Below are 19,628 nucleotides of genomic sequence, written 5' to 3' on the forward strand. Positions count from 1 at the left end.
TTTCGGTTGTATAAGTTCGGTGGGTTGTTGTACGTGAAGTGTGAATATTATTAAAGTCATGGAATCGTTCCTACCGTTTGTTTTTAGGTTAGTGATGCTGGAACGATATAAGATGATTTCTATGCGGCGATAGACTAGAAAATGAATCTAAATCCAAACTACGTCACGTCGTGATTACGAGAATGAGATAATGAAGTTGATGTACGCTTCTAAAGGATGAAAAATATAATTTGATATTACTACAATTGCATCTTTTCAATTCGAATCGAACCAATGAAAAATTCAAGTATTTATATTGTCAGTCATTTCCAGTAGTTTTCGTTTTATTTCATAACTCGAATCTCGAGTCAAAACCAAAAATCAAAATCTCAATTAGGTACTGCTTTGAGTTTGCCCATCTACATATCTGATGAAAATGCAGAATACACTCCTTCTGAGACCGCTTGTAAATGCGTCTCGCGTTTTGGTGTAATTTTTTCGGGAACATCGGACCCTTTCCAACAATAAACCCTGTGTCTTGCCAAGAGCCAAGAACCTTAATGATGCTGACTGTATTTGTACTTGTAAGCAACACAAAGACACATGTAAAGAGATTATTGTTTCACGTCGCGCATGATACTTTACTATGTAATTTGTTATCTTTCAAAATACCATGAATAAAGCATCGCGAATGCTGGTTTCTTATCTTTTTTTTTAGTGATTCGGTTGTAGTGCCAGCCTCCTCCGTTTTTATTTCACAATATTCGACATAATTCTTAATTATTTGATTTGTTACAAAACGTTTCAATTATAGTCAATCTATCGCGAAGTTTAGTTCATTCAGGGTAGATGAACAACCACACAATCTAAGTATATTCTCAATACTTATGTAACTGCAAGTTAACTGTTTTTAACAAAGATACCTACATCTTTCGAATTTCTAAGTGAAGTACATCTGCTGAAGTTCACTTTCCAGTATTTAATGCGCACTTATTTATTAAATTTTGAATTTTTCAAAGCTGTTACATTTCACAGTAGATAGGTAAGTCCATATATAATTAAATTATATACATTCTGTTTCAAAAGCATTAACTATAGGTAGAGTACCCAACTTACTATCTTTAAAAGATTTAGAATGAGGTAGGTAGGTATTGTATAATATTGAGTGTTGAAGATGCACCTACCGAATATTGACACACACAAGAGTATAATTCTTGCCTGATTACATAATTTTCATGCTTAGGTATAATAATACCGATATGTATTCGGAAGTCTAAGTGGTATAAATTAATTAGCGGCCAAAATTTAAGGACTAGTCCGGATAGATAGGTAAGATATTGCTTTGAATTTATACTCTTAGAGTCTGTGTTTTAAAGATATTTAGAGTAAAAATAAGAAAACAAAACATTATTCGACAATTTTATTTTTTTTAAAATTTAAATCTTGCATACTATGAGTCATGCGCCCTGTTCATTTGAAAATTTGATGTGCCGAATATTTGAATGCTCAAGAAGACTTCTATGCTCTCCCCTTTCAGGTACCGACTCATCTTTTTTTCTTTTTTTTTTTTCAATTTGTTTACTTAATAGTGTAAATGGGTTTATTGGGCTCCCAAACTGAGAATCCCTCCTCAACAACAGCAACCTTCCAATAATAAAATTTTCAAATCCTGTTTTTTTATACCTACTTATTTAATAAAATACTTGTACATACAAGCTTGAATATTGGAAAACATTTTGAAAATTTTCAGCGGAAATTACAAAAGTAGTTAGGAACTAAAATTTGATAAATACAGTCATATTGATAAGAAAAAGTATACCTACCTACTTATTTACCTACCTATATAAAATAGAGATGAACACGAATTAATAAAATTTTTTGAAATTAAGATTATTAAAAAAATCGTTTAGTAAGATTGCGATTAGTGTTTGAAATTTTACTTTACTGAAATACTTTCACATCTTTGAAACATTCCTCCTAGAAAAAAAATAAATTGTTTTCTGTAGATAAAGAATGTAATGTTCTTAATTTTCTTTGTAGAACTTTTCGTTTTTCTCGAAATGTTGATGACGAATAACCGTTCTAATAACGAATAGTTGAGTTTCGGAAAAAATCTCCTACTACGAAACAAATTTTTAAATGAAGACACAAAATTGTTTTAGAACACAAAACTTTTCATTTTTCACTTAAAGAATGATTCATTTTTTCCAAGAAGATTTGTTTTTGAGATATTCAGGTAGGCGTAGGCATTTTGTTGAACCCACTTTATCAATGATTTCATTATTCTGTTCTCAAGAATTTTCATTTTTTTTTTTAAATTAAAATGACGCATTACAATTTAAAACTTTATAGTTTTTTATTGAGGTAAAAATACACGTGATTAATTGGCTAATTAGCTGATTACCTCTAAAAATGATAAACCTGATGAGTACTTTGAATCTACGTATACGTTGTCTGCACCTAGATCTGCAAAAAAATAATAATAATTGATGGAATAAAAAGTTGATAAGAGCGTACTGACGGTACTGATGAACCAGATATATGTACAAAGCAGTTATAAGTAGGTACCTATAATAATTTGAAGTATACATTTCACTGTCTCAATAATTCAGTTAGGTTTGGCTATTTTAGTATTTGAAGTTAAATAAAATTTGACGCAACTGTGGTAATCGTAATCATCACTATCGTGGAGTAAAATGATAAACTTTTAAAAAATAATAAAATTCGTCTCGTGTCTTATTTTTAGGGGTTCAGTATACAATATACATAGATACGGAGATGACAAGAATGAGTAATTTAAATAGAAAATCGAGTTGAAGCACTGGCGACATGTGGCTGACGTGATCCATTGTTGACTGAAAAAAGTGTTGAAGGTATATCGTGGCAAGACTGACATTTTGTTACATGAGAGCTAAAAAATACGTCTTTGTAAAAGAAGAAAAAATACATCTCACTTATTGAAGAATAATTATGAATATGGAGGCTATTGGTGAGTGTGATTTTTACCTACTTGACTGAATTTTTAGTATATTAGGCATTAAGTACCTATTGTGTAGGTTCCTATCTTATCAAAGGGAAGAAATACATATCAGATTAGTTATTACATAGTACACACATACTATACTTCCATCTTAAAGTGACAAATATTCATCCCTTTGTGTTTTAGTTTATTGTCAAAATACAAAGTATAACTTTTTTAATGTAATTGAACATGTTTGCATAAATGCAAAATTTTACAATGCTCTAATATCATTTTACAGACAACCCATCATATTTTTCACTCTCAAGCGAAACTGAAAAAAAGTGCAATAGGAATTTCCTGCAAAGACAGAACGAAAGCAAATTGAGTAGTACACTTCTAGTAAACATGGTTACCAAAAAAAGCCTTCCAACTTCCAGCCCAAAACGTAATTCCAGATCATTACTGAGAGCTAACAGTGAAGATTCTCAACTGCTGTTGGTTCAAGGTAAACCTCGACCATCTGACTTGGCACCCTCTGAGTATTCAATTATGAAGCCTAAGCATCAAAGAAAAGGAAGCAATGGAAATGTCAGAAGTCTGAATGATCTACACCACCAAGACATGGTTCATCGTAGAGATGTTGGTGTAGGTGATGATGATGATGACGGAGATGTTTTTCTACCAGATAATGCAAATACCAACTCGCAGTATTATAACTTGTTGGGTTCATCGCAGCAACTACAAATAGATTTAACTCCTGGAAGAAGAAGGCATTCTTTTGGATCATTTTTAAATCGCCGTACAAGCTTCAGTGCTGGTGGACATGGAAATTTCAGTCGAGAGTCGTCGATTAGAAATAAATTTAAACGGATAACCGCAGAAAAGGGTGAGTTATTTATACACTTCTCATCTGCACTTACCTATATTTAGTACTCGCTTTTTTAAATTTATGTCTATGGGCCTACCTACTTGATTAGATTATTTTCTTATTTCTCGTAAATACTTTTTTTAAAGAGGTACCTATTTTTTAACATCAACGTCGATTTACTTGAAGAGTTAAAAAAATAAAATAGGTACCTACCATTGTGTTGATAACTGGAAATGAGATTATCAAGTATCAAATTAACTGCTTTCCTACTAATCACCTATAAATCGATAAATCTTACCCACGTCAATTTGTTCGTTAGAAAATTTTCTTGTATAGCTACAAAAATCATAATTTCATCATTTTTTAAAGTGCTAGTTTAATGTTAACAAATACTGAGCAATTAATTAGATACATGATTACATTTTTGTAAAATAATGCTAGATGAGAATACGAGTAAGTACCTATATAACTACCTACCTATAGCTACTTTTTCCCCTTTTTTTCTCATTAAATTTTGAGATACTTGGGTCTTTAAAAAAATCATTTTTGGCTGGTGGAAGGGAGAATACCTCAAAGGTTGCCTTGTTACTTTCATAGCTCAAGGCTGGTGGTTCATGAGTCTTGTCTTCTTTATTTTTTATACATTTAAGTACTAATCAATCCTGAGTTCAAATGATCTGAAGTGAAGTTGCATTTGTCGAATCGAATCACACCCTATACTTAATACTTACAATAACATCTGTTGTAGCATTAGTGCAAGTGCATGGTACCGATTGATGCTGTGAAAGAGCATCGAGCAGTTGTGTGCCAAGTGTCGTAGAGTTTTTTAATTTATCGGCCAAGTACCTGCAACGCGATTGTTTTTTTTTATTTACTTTTTGAATTGAAGAAGTAAATTTAAACCTTATGGGCGAAATTTTACATTTTGTTTACGATCTAAGCACCTGCATTACTCTTCTTCTGTAAGTTATCCATTTTTCTCCCTATATTAATTTCAATTTATTTGTGATTTTTACTGTAAAAGTACCAAGTACCTACCAAAAAACAATTTTGATTCAGCAAATGACCAAACGTATTCAGACTTTATCAAGTAGGTATGTTATCTCAAACTGGTGTCACCCATTAGTTATTTTAAAACCGTAATCTCAAGTAGGTAGAGGTAGGATTGAATCGCAGTACATCTTTTTTTTGCGTTTCCATTGTAAGATTTCTTGACATCTCTAGCTCTAGGTAGGTATAACTTCCAATGAATTGAAACAAAGTTTAAAAAAATAAAAAAATACCATTGAAAATGTATTAAAACTAAAACCAAAACAGAAAATAGGTACCTACATACTCAGTGGAGAAAAATTGGGGAGTTTTTACAAATCACTGATGGGCACTCGCCCTTTATGGTTTTATTGATAAAGAACAAAAAGCATTGAATATGATGGAGTTAGCTATTTGGAACCTTTAAAAATAATAAATAATTAAATGAAGGTTAAAAATCAAGGTAGAAAAAAAAAACATTTGAATTTGTGGTTAATGGTTATGTATGCAAGTACCTCTATACCTGCATTGTTCAATTGTGGTATATTCTATTGTCTTTGAACAATTATGTGCCATTTTTGTATCTTTGTCGATTGTCGTCGTCTTTATTCTAGTAGAGGTAATGAAGACTCGTGTGTTTTGCTAAAAATAATATTTTTTCTTTGACGAAATGAAAAGATCATGGAGAGGTTTCAATTTCTATTAAGTGCAGAGAGAATGGTGAGAAAATCTTATTTCGTCCCATCTTTGTGATCCAATGAAACTCCATGCAGGTATCGTGCATTTGTTTATTTTTTCTCATTTCTTTCGAGCTAATCAAAATAAGCACAATAATTTGATGAAACAAACATTACATGAATCATATTTTCTGGGAACCTACCTATACCTAAACAGTTTAATTTCAAAAAATCGTCATTTTTTTCTGAAAATCTATGAAATTACGAGTTTTTAGATCAAGAACTTCAAACGCATTATCTAGTGGGTAACTACATATGTGTAATTTGCGATGAAGCAAAAAATGTATCATTTTTAAAGTGATTAGGGTACCTAAATAAGGTACATTATATGATTTTATAAACTTCACTTTTAGGCTTTTTAAATTAAAAGACTTTTTGAATACCTAAATAAAAAATAAATAAAAAAATAAATTTGATTAAAATGACGTAGAGATTTTAAATTCTGCCAGATACTCCATTTTCGACCTCCAGAATCACTGATGGTGTTTTCAGGAGCTTTCAGTGAATTTGCGAAATATAGTTCTTTAAAAAATAGGTAGATATTTATTTACCATTAAAATGTAGATTTGTGGGTAATTCTCAGAAAAAGGTAAAAATCGTGTACATGGCAAATTTCTCTAAGGTTTTAGCATGAATTTTTTTTTTTTTTTTTTGGTCCATTCAAGGATCATCCCCCACACATTTCACATATGGTATTGAAATTTTTAGCCCCTCCTTTCATTGGTGTACATTCGATTTTATACCCCAAATGTCCTTCGACTTGGCTGTCACACACCATGTTTTTGAAAATGAATGTTATAAAGTGTCATGAACTTCATTTTTTTGGGGAAAAATTGGCACGTTCTCATTATCATAGAACACGAAGGTCCATTATTGTGCAAATTGCAATTGGAATAAGTCCATAGGAAGCTGACATTTCACATTTGAAAACTGTCACACACTTTTTGCGCAAATTTTAGAGCAATTTTCAATTATTTTTGGTAGCTTCCCAATCCAATATTTTTTTCTGGTGAGTGGCTGCACTGGTTCACTGTCTTCATAAAAATGTTACCCCGCAATGTTATTCTCATAACCTACGCAATAGCTCGTTCTAATCGTACTTGTCTCTGAAAATATGATATTTCGCAAAATTGGTGTCCTTCGGCTTGCCTTTTTATTTACCCTGATGAACCCGCCAAAAACGATAATTGAGAAAGGGAAGTTATTCTACATGATAAGTACACATTTATTACGTGTTAAAAATCGAATAATGTCCATTAGGTAAGGCTAGAAACGAAAAAACGTTGAGATTGTCCTTCGGCTTGTCCAGCGCCCATTTGTCCTTCGACTTGGCCAAATTTCAGACAGCTGTACTTTTATCGCGCTAGTCGACATATTACACGATAAAACAAGCAAAATTTGATATTTTCTCCCTCCCCACACCTCACCTCTACCCCTACCATAAAAATAAGTCCAGATTCGAACTTTGCGGTCTGAAAAACATAAATTGACATATTACACGATAATATAAGCAAAATTTGACATTTTCCCCCTCCCCACGCCTCCCGCTCCACCTCTACATAAAAAATAACTCCAGATTCGAATTCTACGACCTCGAAAACATATCAATCGACATATTACACATCGATGAGGGTCGAATCCTAATTATCGCTGTTTTAGGGGGGCCGGGGTCCACAGTGCGGGGGATTGAATTGAGGCCAACACTAGAACAGGGATCTGGGACACCTATACAAATGATTCCTACTTGAAATTTTCCAAAAAAAAGATTTTTATTTTTCAAAATTATGCACATCAAAATTGACCTTTTTTCTGAGAATTACCCTTATACCAACACTTCAGCTGATGAGAAGGGGTTTTGAAAACTCATCCAAATGTACGGACAGTTCGTCATCAAATTAGTAGGTATGTATCATGCTCATTTGAAATTTCGGAAAACTGAAATAGAAATATCTATAATTATGCTTTTGGCTTCAAAGTATCAACTTCAAAATAGCGATAGGTAAGTATTCAATTGAATCGGTGGGAACGGAAAGGTAACAAGTCATATTTTTGGAAAAAAAATTTTTCACGGATATAGGGGTTTCAAAGTACAGCGGATCGACTGGTGATGTCAGATTTCCACAAAACTGCCGGGAAAGTGGTATTTGGGCGCAGAAAAAGGGCGGATCCGCATTTATGACTTTTTTGTAAAATTTTTTTAATTCCTTGAAAAATAACTAACATTTTTGAGAAGACCATTTTTTGAAATTTAAGTTAATCTCTGAACTGAAAAATGATGAAAAAATTAACAACTTCGGCAAAAAGTCTTAGAACTCAAGGGGTTTTTGGTCAATTTAAACGAGATAGCAGTCTAAATGATGTACTTAGATGTAGAATCAAGCCCCATTCGTGCCCGAGCAATTTCAAAAGAAATTTTGTCGATTGGGTGCAGAAAGGGTCTAAGTCCCATTTGTTTAGGCAGCAACAGCGCCGGCGCACGTGAATATTTTTTTTTCTAAACAGAGCTAAAAATTGTGTCTTGGGGTCCTCTTTCAATGACCTTAAGCATGTTTACCAAAAATTTTTGATTTTCAAATAAATCAGTTTTTTGTTATTCCTGAAAAGTGCAAAAATGGACTTAGCCCCTTTCCGTTCCCACCGATTCAATTTAGGAGATAAAAAATAGGTTTAAAAACCAAAGGCCAGTTTTCTAGCTCAACGTGATCAAGTTTTGATTTTTATCGTAGGAAAGGAGAGCCTTTTAATTTCCAAAAAATTGTTAAAAAATTGCAAAACGGAATTTATTATATCGGCTATTTTGGTCTGATGAACTGTTAAGTTGAAGAGGAAAACGTCTTTCTCTACAATTTTTTGTGGCTCAAAATAATAGAAGGTAGAGCTCATTGCGCTTCCCCCATTTTCAAATTTATTAAATCGTATGCTTTTGAGGAATCAACAAAAATTTCTCAAATTGATTCTGATTATACAAATACCTACAATGTGAAGAAAAAAGAAAATGAGATCCTATCATAAATTAGATTGCGTTGTACAATTTTTTAAGAACGAAATGATTCGCGTAATGTTTGGTATAAAATGTTTCATACACTTTTTGAAGTATGTACCTATGTTTAGGTTCCTACTTGTACTTTCATTACGAGTTATTTAAGTATGTGGGCTCATTACGTGCGAAACTTCACTCATCGTTACCTATATTTGCTACCATCTCACCAACTTGAATCTACCATTGTGAGAAAAAGCATGTATAGGTAATCATAATAGTATTGAATTTCACCGAAAATTATTTACGTCTGTCTCGAGTAAAGCTAAAATAATTATGCAACCGAAACCTAGGTACCTACCATCGAGATCGACAGATTCACTGCATAATATACCTACAAATATGGTCTGGTGTTCCTTGACTGCTACTACCATGCAGTCATCGGACGACGATGGAGTGCAATCCTGTTTTATATTTGTGACGCTTAAACTCGCCACTTGGCCACAGTCTAACATACTACCTATACAGACTATACAAATAAAAGTCAATATTTACAAGTGATCAAGTGTGCTTGGCGCGAATCATGTGTATTACAATCATGGTATTGTCTTTAATAATCTACTTCAAGAATCGCCTTCTGGTGCCGTTACAATTGCTTCGAAAAATAAATGCGATCTCGTGCGAAATGTGAAAATGTTGCGGTGTTTTTCGAAAATGTTTCGACCATCGGATGAACGTGTAGTGAAGTTATGTAACTGGGTCAGGTTAGTTTCGATTCAGTTTATCTAACGTGTGTTTTTGGTGCAGGTAGAAAACGGATGCAACAGGTTGGACACTTATTCTACTCTACCTGCACTTGATTTTTTCGTAGTTAGTAAATTATGGGTCATTCTCACAGTGCATGGTTGATTACATTTTTACTACCTGATCATACTCTGTAATGATTTTTTTTTACCCTTACCTCCGATATTTGGCTTTGTGAAAGCTTTGTTTAAGTACTCGTGGAGTCTTGATTTCATTTCTTTATGTCGCCTATTACATTTTCTTGTAAAAATCGTAATTGAGGTGCGTCATTTTTTCAACAAGTATCCAAAAAATTTTCAATTTTATCCTCGACCATGAATTTGTTTGAAAAATTTTCACGACGCAGATATGAAAACTTCATTCCAAAGTTACCCTCGAAAGTTGAAGTAGGTACCTACCTATGTATATTCGAAGAATGTGACGTTTAGAAATGGGAAAAAATTATCATAACGCCGATAACGTATCATGGGTAGCCTACCTACATAGTGCTTTCTTCCAGATATAAGAGATATTGTATGTTCAATTGTCAAGGATAGCTCCTATTCAATACGTTAACCTATCTCATATTAAATTACAGTAATTTCTGTAGAAACAGTTAGTTATGTATAGCAAAAGAAGTACGATGACCCACTTCAATTTTTAATTAGGTATTCGATAATTTTTTTTAAATGTTTTTTTTTCTTCTTCTAAAAATAATAATCATAGGTAACATTTATATTATATATCTAGCTATCGCATTGAAATTGTAATACATATACGAATGTTCGTGCTGGGTTTAAGGTTTCATAATAGTAAAGTGAATTCTACATACTTATTTTGTCATTCATTTATCGTGGTTTTTTCCCATTACTTTTATCAGATGTGGGTATACGTGGGTAATACTTGAACGCAAATTAACGTAATGCGATGTGTGCTCAATCTTAGGATCAACGTAATTGTACCACATATAAAATGTAGGCACGTAACACCTGTTTGGTGATGTTGAAAATAACTTTAAAATGCTTTTCCAAATTTGGGAAATGGTCGTCAGGATCCCCCCTCTCAGCACGACTTCAATATGAGTTACTTTGATAATAGATAGATACTGAATGAATAATCGCAAATAAGTTCTAGGTAGCCTTTTACGAGGTAGGCACTTGAGGAAAAAAAACATGAATTTCTAAACAGCCCCATGCTATGGTTTTCAAATGGCCCTATTCCTGTAATACTTTGTCAATTTTTTCATTTGTTCAAAATTATCTACCTATGTGTTTTTGTCAAATAGAATGATTTTTTTGTGAATTGCTCGTCGAGCATTTTGAATAGGTAGGTAACCAAATTATTTAGAATCGTCAAAAAAAATCGAAGCAAAGAAAAATTAAGAATTTGAGCCGTGCTCACTTTATGATTATGCATTTAGTTCATTTAGTCCAACCTTATGACCCAACTTTGCTCAGCTATTGAATAGTTCATAATCTAGGCACGATCTGTCTTCGTCTAAGTCAAATTAGGACGGTAGGTATGATATGTATATTCCAGTCAATGAAGATGTTCTGTCATTCAGAGAGAATAACGTAGACTGTATAGGCGAGAAAGAGAACTGATTGTAGATTTATTTGATTACATTTACGAAATTTAAGGAGCTATAGGTAGGTACCTACTTATTTGAACAAAAATACTTATAGATATCAGAATTTGTGTTGGTACCTAGTTCTTTCTTATTCTTGTATTGCTTTAAACAACAAAATTCTGACTAATATCGAAGCATGCATGAGATATGTTTCTGAGTTGTAAGTGTATAGTGTAAGTAGGTGGAGGAAGGGGGCAGGAGTGAATATGAATTTATAATTTCGAGATAAGTACATATTTTGTTAATTACCTATTTTAAAAAAAAATTGAAATAGGTAAAATATGTAGGTAGAGGTACACAGGGTGTCCAGAAATATCGAGTACCCCTATAAAAGTTTTCTACGTCACAGTGAATGATAATAATGATAGAACATGATTTGTTGTTGGACTGGAGAGATAACATTCCACCAATCATATGCATCTACTTCACGTTGCCAACCTATATTTTTGATGAAAAACTTTCTTTAGGGTACTCGATATTTCTGGGCACCCTGTATTGTATACCTATTCTGAAGTATGATTCAAGAAGTTTTGATGCAAGTAGTATTGGTGGATACAAAGTCTAATTCTTAAAAGCAATGATTGAGGAAATCTGTGCGAAGGGTTTTACGTAGCTCAAATTTTACTACATTTTGTAGTATACGTTGAAAAGAAGACTACTTTCAGTGTTTAATATGCGTGCAAATTATTTCAAATAATTTTTTATCACAGGAAATTCGTCACCCACTCGAGTTGAATTATTGAAAATTCATTTCTCTCAACTTATCAGCATAAATAAATTTCCGCTTTAATTTCAATCATTTTGCGGTTGTTAAATGATTCAGTAATTTATTGAGAAGGGTTCATCATATGTCCATACAGAACCATTAAATTGATAGGTACATACTTAAATGTTATGTGCAAATTTGGCGAAAATTGGAGCCATTCATCTGGGTAAAATTTATTCTGTGAAAAATTGTTTAGATATTATAATACTTAATTCTTATTATGAAGCAGCTTTGAACAAGAGAACGAAAACAATTGTTCATTGATTGTTTTCTCCTTGTGTAGGGTGCTCAGAAATATCGCACCTCTCTAAAACAAATTTGAGTTCAAAATGACTAAATTGAATGAAAATATCACATTCGCATATTATATTGGTTAAACACATGTATTTAAGACCATTTCAGCTCAAAGTTTGAAAAAATCGACTTTAAAATTTGTTCAGGGGTTCTCAAAGTTCACCACCCTCGAAAGTGATCTGCAACGATCAAGTCAAAAATTGACTCGAAATAAAATTTCAAGCATGCCAGTCGATTAAGAAGTAAAATGCAACATATTATTGCCGCTAACCGGACCCCGATAGCTTTTCATGGTTTCCCAAAATATGGACCTAAAAAAAAGTCAAAAATTGAACTTTTCGATATGAGCCGAGTTGTTGAGGGGGTTGCAAATGATATCTATTGAACTTACTACTAGTAGTAATAAATCCTGAAAAGTGCACCACCGGGGCTCGACGGGAAGGGACAAAAAAAGGGGGTTCCAAAATTTTCAAAAATTGAAATACCCCCTCCACAACCCCCAAAAAGGTCCAAAATGAAAAAAAAACGTTATAGGTACGCTGCATTGCTTACCCTTAAAGCAACATATAAATTCGCTACTTTTATTTTTTACATTTTCGAGCAGTGGTTCTAAAAATTTTAGAAATTTTCGACTTTGTGATCACCCCACAACCTCCCAATGGGGTTCCCTGGGAAAATGTCACCTAATATTAATAATAGGGGCCGTTCCCTATAAGAAAAGACCATTTCAAGTCTCGAAGTAGCTGGGGCAAGAAAATGGTCATAATGACCCTCTTTCTTTTCATTTACGATTGATTACGTAAAAGTAGCTCGCAGCTAAACATGGAACGATTAAAATTCGCATTTCACTCGGATGCAAATATTGCCTATCTTATGCTGATTATACCCATTGAACGATATAAACACTACCAAAAAAATTTTAAACCAGTTTGTTTAAAGTTAATTGATTCGTGCAAATGTAGGAAGTACTTTCGTGCGGCGGATTATAGAAAAAAAAATGAAAGTATACCGAAACTGGATTATGTCTTCTGTATTTTAACTTACATATTTCTTATAGGTAGGTATCGATTTGAATTATGCACAAATTATCGTGCTACTACATTAAACCATAAGTGCTTGACGGAATTTCTCATTTCTTTTTTTGAACTTTTTTTTTGTAATTTAGGTACCTGTAGTTATTTTTATTTACCTTGGTAGCTTACCTCGAAGGGTATGTTTTCATTTAATATAGGTAGGATAGGTACCTAGTTGATACGCTAGGTACTCTATGGTTCATTTTCTTCGATTCATTCATCTCCAAAAGAAACCGACGATTTTTTAATACCCACGTAGTAGGCACGTAATAATAATCATCGCGTGTACATATATTTATAGGTAGGTAACATTTCAATAATCATATTAGGTACCTACCTATTCATGATCGTGCTTGAGTCGCGTCGTGTTGATGTAAAATTGCCCTTACCTTGAAAACTACATAAAAAGTACCCTATATACGATTAATTCAGTTCATTATTTGTATTACTTTAACAAAGTAGGTACCTATTTGGGTGATTGGAGTAAAAGTTTTAAAATTTAAGTAATTTTGTGATTTTTTTGATTAATTTTTAGCGAATAAAATGGAAGATGAGTTGGACGTATTGTTGGTATTATGTGGCGAAAGTGAAATATCCTTGAAGTGGGGTAGTTACCTGATATCTCGTTTCCAAACGATTTCCAAGAACCGAAATATACCATCTTTCAAGTACGCACTTATTCAAGTAGATAACTTTTGTTTTCGCTAGGTCTACTTACCTACTCGAAAATTCCTGGCGTGCCACTCCAAAAGTGAATTTCAACTTCTCTTTGTACAGATTACGTAGCCTTAAATTGGAGGAAATACTAGAATCGTTGCTCGAAAATGGCACCATTGATAAATACCCAGAAGCCAGAGTACAAATCGTAGTGGTATGCCCGATGTTCGTGGAAAAAATCCAATCAATTCCAGAAACTGAAACTTCACTGGGCAAATTATTCCAGCAAGAAAAAGTGGTAGCATTGATGTTGGGATTGGATGTCCAACAACAGTGGGATAGCAATCATATTAGAACAGGTAAGGTACCTACCTAACTAATCTACATTTGGAGAAACAAATCGTGCTTTTTTATTAAAAACAGTGGTATTATTTCGTAGTAATTCCTAAATGCGAACTGTGGAGGAAAATGACGGTGAAAAGTGAGTACAGAATATCAGCGGACGATTTCCTTGGAATAGCTATGGACATTTTGAGTAAATCTCGACAAATACAAGAAGCCCTCAACTTGGAGCAGCAACAACCTCATTTTTCAGTTATGCCTAAAAAAATCAAAGTGGTAATGCAATTTTATATCTAATTTATTACATACCTATTTGGTATTTACATTCATTTCCTCTTGATAGTTTTTTTTTTTTTTAATGTCACCTAGTAAAATAAGTTTAATATAGCCTACTCTTCTTTTACAGGGACAAAATACAATATTGGTGCTTTTAAACGAACCTATTGCAAATAAGGATGATATCAAAGTAACAATTGACAAAAATGGACGACATCTCGATGTTGGTACAGTGAAACGAAGAAACCCATATACTCTACAGTTTGCGGTACCAGGTTTGTACCTATTCAAATTATATGGATACCTATTTTATCAATCCTATACATTATGAAAAAGTTGATTTTGCGACTTTTATAGCAAAATGAATAAAAGTGATCAGATCACTCTAATGAACCTTACAATTAGCTTAGTAAATTTTCATCAAACGTGGTTAAGATAATTCCCTTATATATTGTTATTAGCTCAATAATGTTTTATATTGAGTGAATATGATTTGATTTTTCCTTGTATCAGTCCAATACAACCAACTGTGTTATGTAGTTGAGATGTCAGAGAGGTTGCCAGATTTGTTTGCTCGGAAATAATTCAAGACAGTGATTTTAATCAAACGTATTTATTTTGTGTCTAGCTTGCTGCTTTCAAGTTTCAATGTTGGTGTATGTTTGCGTGGAAAAAAATGGCAAAAATTTGGGTAAAAGGCAGGTCAAGTGCGAAAGTAAAATGAGAGAGTTGGATCAAATGATACAAACATTAGAAAACCCAATTCATTTCATGTGTCAGGTAAATTTTCCACCTATTTAAGTGATTTAGATTTTTCAATAATAAATAATGTTATTATATGTATGGATGGATCATAGAAAGTAGGATTTTGTGAATCATTACTTATCATATAAGCCAGGCATATGACTAAAAATCAATTTACTGACAAAACTTATAAGGTCATAAAATGTTAACTAGGTTACAACTCTCATAACCATATTTATGTAAAAATTCATGATGACGAGTATGACCAATTGACCATGCAAAATATTTCATTTTTCAGAGTTTCAATTTGAATACAAATGATAAAGATCAGTTAGATACCTTTTTATGTGACGCATTTCAAAAAAATATTCCACCTCATTTTGATTTGCTTAAATCTAGCATTCCAATTGACAAAACTACCACGAGTAAGTCTTCCTGTAGTTCCAGTGAAATATTGAAAAAAAATCATTAATTTTTCGCATCGATTTAAGTTTAAAATGGTAACGTTCTTTTTTTTTTAATCACATAGGCAATGAAGAATTTCCAACACTCTTACATTTCACTGCAAAATATGGTCTGGAAAAATTATCTTGGTTATTGATTGAAAGTCCAGGTGGTGAACAAGCTTGCCAGATTCGTAACTGTTTGCAATTGACTCCTTCAGAAATCGCAGAACAAGCGAATCATACAAATTTATCTAAAACTTTGAACAATTTCTCGGTAAATTATTTATGTTTCATTTTTTTTTTCTTCATCAATTTATGATCTATCAATATATGTACATATTATACCTATTTTTCATTTTTAGCGGTTGGCTGAATTATCAAATACTTGCAATTACAAATACTTGAAAGAAATGAGGGCTGGAAAAAAACGAGGCAGGTGTTTTTTTCTTCACTCACTGCTAAATTAATTGACTTACCTATTTAACCTAATATCCATTATTCCAAATTGCAGATACATCTGAAAGTAACTACGTGTTACCGAAACCAGTCGATGATACTTACTTGATCCCACCAGAGCCTCGGCCAATTGACGATACTTACTTGATTCCACCAGTACCTCGGCCAGTTGTTCCATCTCTTCCTCCACCAGATATTGATTTTCATAATTCTTCTCCATCTTCGGAACATTGTTACATGAATTTTAAAGAATGCAGTTTCCCATTTCTCTTAAACACTCCTTTGTCTCCAACTTTCGCAGATTCTCCTACTTTATTTCAAAATTACGAAGTTCCGCCAACTGCTAGACCATGCACTCCATACACCCCTAATTTGCCCACTTCACCAATTGGAGAACAATTTGAGGGGTATTTAGATATGAATTCAATAGGTATACCTCGGCCAGTTGTTCCACCTCTTCCTCCCACAGATACTGATTTTCTTAATTCTTCCCCATCTTCTGAACATTGTTACATGAATTTTAAAGAAAGCAATTTCCCATTCGCCTTAAATACACCATTGTCTCCAGCATTCGTAGATTTATTTCAAAATTACGAAGTTCCGCCAACTGCAAGACCATGCACTCCATACACCCCTAATTTGCCCACTTCACCAATTGGAGAGAAATTTGAGGGGTATTTAGACATGAATTCAATAGGTAAATGTTACTTTGAAAATTGAACTTTTTTTTTGCGTAGCGGTGCTAAAACTAATTTATTTTCTGCTTTCAGAAAAAGAAGTGAGCGATTTTGGTTCTCCCGGTAGTTTTAGTACAAATAACGAATTTCCTGACAACTTTGACGATTTAAATAAATTAGATTACTACGAAACGGTTTCCTCTCCTGATAGTATTGCAACGTCCAAATATGGTAAGTTGAGTTGAATAACGAGATAATTTGTGAATTTTGACTAGTTTCCAATACCTATTTCTGTATAAAATTCCTTTTTCGAGCTTCTAATTTTAGTTAATTATAATACCTACCTTCTTCAAATTTAAAAAAAAAAGTTTTTGTTTTAGATAGTACAAGTCATCTCATAAGCAGAGGAAAAGTATCTCCAGATGATGAATTATTAGAAATGATTAATTATTTCAAACACGATTTTTCGACAATTAATGAAGTAGGTCTAATAGCGTTGGTTGAGAAATGGCGAAATCGAAAAAATGATGTCCAGCAGTCATTCAAAGATAGACAGGTATGGATTATTTTTCTCTATCAGAAAACGACATTTGAAAACTTACTCGCTGATTTCTGTGAAAACGTCAATGATTGGTCACACTAAATCAATATGCATGTGTAACCTACCACAATATAAATGATCTTAGAATCTTGAATAGGTAGTACCTATTAGGTTTGAAGAATTATTTTTTTAAGTCATCAGTTATACAGGGTGCCCGGAAATATCGAGCACCCCTAAAAAAGTTTTCTACTCAAATACTTTGGTTGCGGTCACAGTGAATGATAATAATGATAGCACATGATTGGTTGTTGGACTGGAGAGATAACATTCCACCAATCATATGCATCTATTTCATGTTGCCAACCTATATTTTTAATGAAAAACTTCCTTAGGGGTGCTCGATATTTCTGGGCACCTTGTAGTTGTGGCGAGTTGTACCATACCTATTTAATAAATTCTTCAAAACAACCTATTATTGGGCATCGTTTTATCCATGGTTCTCTCCTAAGATTTATTGTAATTTTGATAATGACTATCTAATGAAAACTTTGGTGCATTTACACAATCAAAGGTTAAAACTTAGAAGTGAGAAAAGAAATTCGAATGAATTAACATGTGTTTTTAATCAATTTAAATTCTGAAAATAGCGTTTATTTTTGTTTATTCTAACAGGATCAGCTGGATAAAATGAAGGAAGAATATGATAGAGTTCAGCATAAAATGAAAGAACACATGAATCGAACACTTATTGAGAAAATTCGCAGATTTTTTAGCCGTGGAAAGTTAAAAGGTGAGCTGAACTCCATAACTTTTTCGTTTCCAATATTTCTCTGATTATATCAACTAGTTGTTTATAGGTTTCAATTCCAGTAAAAGAGCCAGCGCTTTTGAATCTGACATGTTGTTGAATGCTTTCAAAATATCTAGTAGCATGGTAATTAGTGCACCTAGTTCTCCATCAAGTGAGTATTGCTAAAGAATTAGATAGGTAGGTACCTACCCATGGTGTCAGAATTTTTTAAAAGAATATTTGTAATGCATTTTTTCAGTTGCTTCCTCGCGTACTAATAGTACAATTAGTAATGGGAGTAGAGGTAACAACAAGAGTGGACAAGGGCAATATGATCAAACTAGATTCCCATTTGAGGTAAATCAGATTATTATTTTAAAGAATATCTACTTAGATAACTATTTTAAAGCCTACATAATTAATTAATTATTGTATCATTTTGGATGTACATAAATATAGAAATTGAATCCAAAAACGAAGAAAATACCAACATCAGTTTCACAACCAGTAGAAGCTGCAGATAATTCTGACTATGTGCAGCCCGATAATGTATCTAGAAGACATAATAACCACTTGAGCAGCTTTAGCAGTTCTATGATAAATAATACTATTCACGAATGCATCGAAAGTGATTTGGAAGCATGTTCAAATTCTTGCCACAGTGTGAAAAACCGGCGAAACACTTACCACGCCAATGGCGATGTTTCGAAGAATTACAAAAGCCTATTTGATCAATTATGGACAAACTCATTACGACGCAAATCGAAAAATAACTTGAACAATAAGAACAAAGTAAGAAGTGTAGAGAGTTTGATTTGTGACTGGAAATTGGTAAAGAACAAAGAAAATCGTGCAGAAACTGCCTCAAATTCGGATATCTTGTCCGAAGCTGCTTCAAAACCAAGTGGTTCTTCCTCTAGTCAAATCATTAATTGTGCTCACACAATCCAGTGTTTGTCTGGAATGACTAATGATGAAGCTCAAATAGTCGATATGCCTGTATCATCCAGTTGTACTTCCTTACCTGATAAAGAACCTGATGCTAATGAAAGCTTAGCACTGTCTGACTCTGAATGTGGAAGCATCGATTCCCACCGAAATTCCTCCCTAAATTTATCTTCAATGTCACTCAATTCAGATTGTACTGTGGATGAAAATGGTGACATTAAGTGCTCTCTAGAGTTCAATACTACAGAAAAAAAAGAAATTGAAGTAGAAAATTCCTCTCCTGTAGTGTTGATGAATCATCAGCATGTAAACACGTGTGCTTCAATGCCTGAATATGTGAATGTTACTGGGCAAAATTCACCTGCTGTTCCAAATAGATGCGCGTACACTGTACTTTCATCTTAATTCAGTTTTAGGATTTGATTACTTATTACTGATTGCATATCATGTTTTTAATATTTTTACAACTTAAATTTGTGGCCATGACATAATTGTAGATTTTTTTATTATAATGATGATTTCAATTTGAATACATGTGATCTGTCCTCCTGTTTTTCATATTTTGTTGCGAATTGGTTGATTAAATAAGATAGACCCTCTTGTCTTACGTACAAGAAATCTAGTAGGTAGGTACTAGTTTTCTGTTTTTTAAA

General features: G+C 33.0%; 1 protein-coding gene across 3 annotated transcripts; it reads left to right on the forward strand.

The window, feature by feature from the left end:
• The first annotated feature begins 95 nt into the window (after positions 1–95).
• Positions 96–19,533, forward strand: LOC135840298 (uncharacterized). Of its 3 annotated transcripts, XM_065356745.1 has the most exons (18): positions 96–1,021; positions 2,726–2,968; positions 3,240–3,827; positions 13,634–13,766; positions 13,876–14,114; positions 14,195–14,373; positions 14,504–14,648; positions 15,002–15,153; positions 15,416–15,542; positions 15,647–15,837; positions 15,926–15,995; positions 16,075–16,716; positions 16,790–16,927; positions 17,077–17,252; positions 17,910–18,027; positions 18,095–18,199; positions 18,287–18,384; positions 18,487–19,533. In XM_065356745.1, exons 2-18 carry the CDS (start codon positions 2,950–2,952, stop codon positions 19,378–19,380), a joined length of 4,014 nt encoding a protein of 1,337 aa, XP_065212817.1. In that variant the 5' UTR covers positions 96–1,021; positions 2,726–2,949; the 3' UTR covers positions 19,381–19,533. The 3 variants fall into 3 exon arrangements, with proteins under 3 accessions (XP_065212817.1, XP_065212818.1, XP_065212819.1); XM_065356746.1 differs by lacking the exons at positions 96–1,021; positions 2,726–2,968; positions 3,240–3,827 and adding an exon at positions 4,152–4,262; XM_065356747.1 differs by lacking the exons at positions 96–1,021; positions 2,726–2,968; positions 3,240–3,827 and adding an exon at positions 8,995–9,316.
• The last annotated feature ends 95 nt before the right edge of the window (positions 19,534–19,628 follow it).

This window comes from Planococcus citri, chromosome 3 (genome assembly GCF_950023065.1).
Source record: "Planococcus citri chromosome 3, ihPlaCitr1.1, whole genome shotgun sequence".
Taxonomy (NCBI): Eukaryota; Metazoa; Arthropoda; class Insecta; order Hemiptera; family Pseudococcidae; genus Planococcus; species Planococcus citri.

What these genes read in the sequence shown, in the direction of transcription:
- LOC135840298 (XM_065356745.1), top strand. An exon ending in TATTGCAACGTCCAAATATG is followed by an intron (nt 16,928 to 17,076) that starts GTAAGTTGAGTT and finishes TTTTTGTTTTAG; the next exon opens with ATAGTACAAGTCATCTCATA. An exon ending in AAACTAGATTCCCATTTGAG is followed by an intron (nt 18,385 to 18,486) that starts GTAAATCAGATT and finishes ACATAAATATAG; the next exon opens with AAATTGAATCCAAAAACGAA.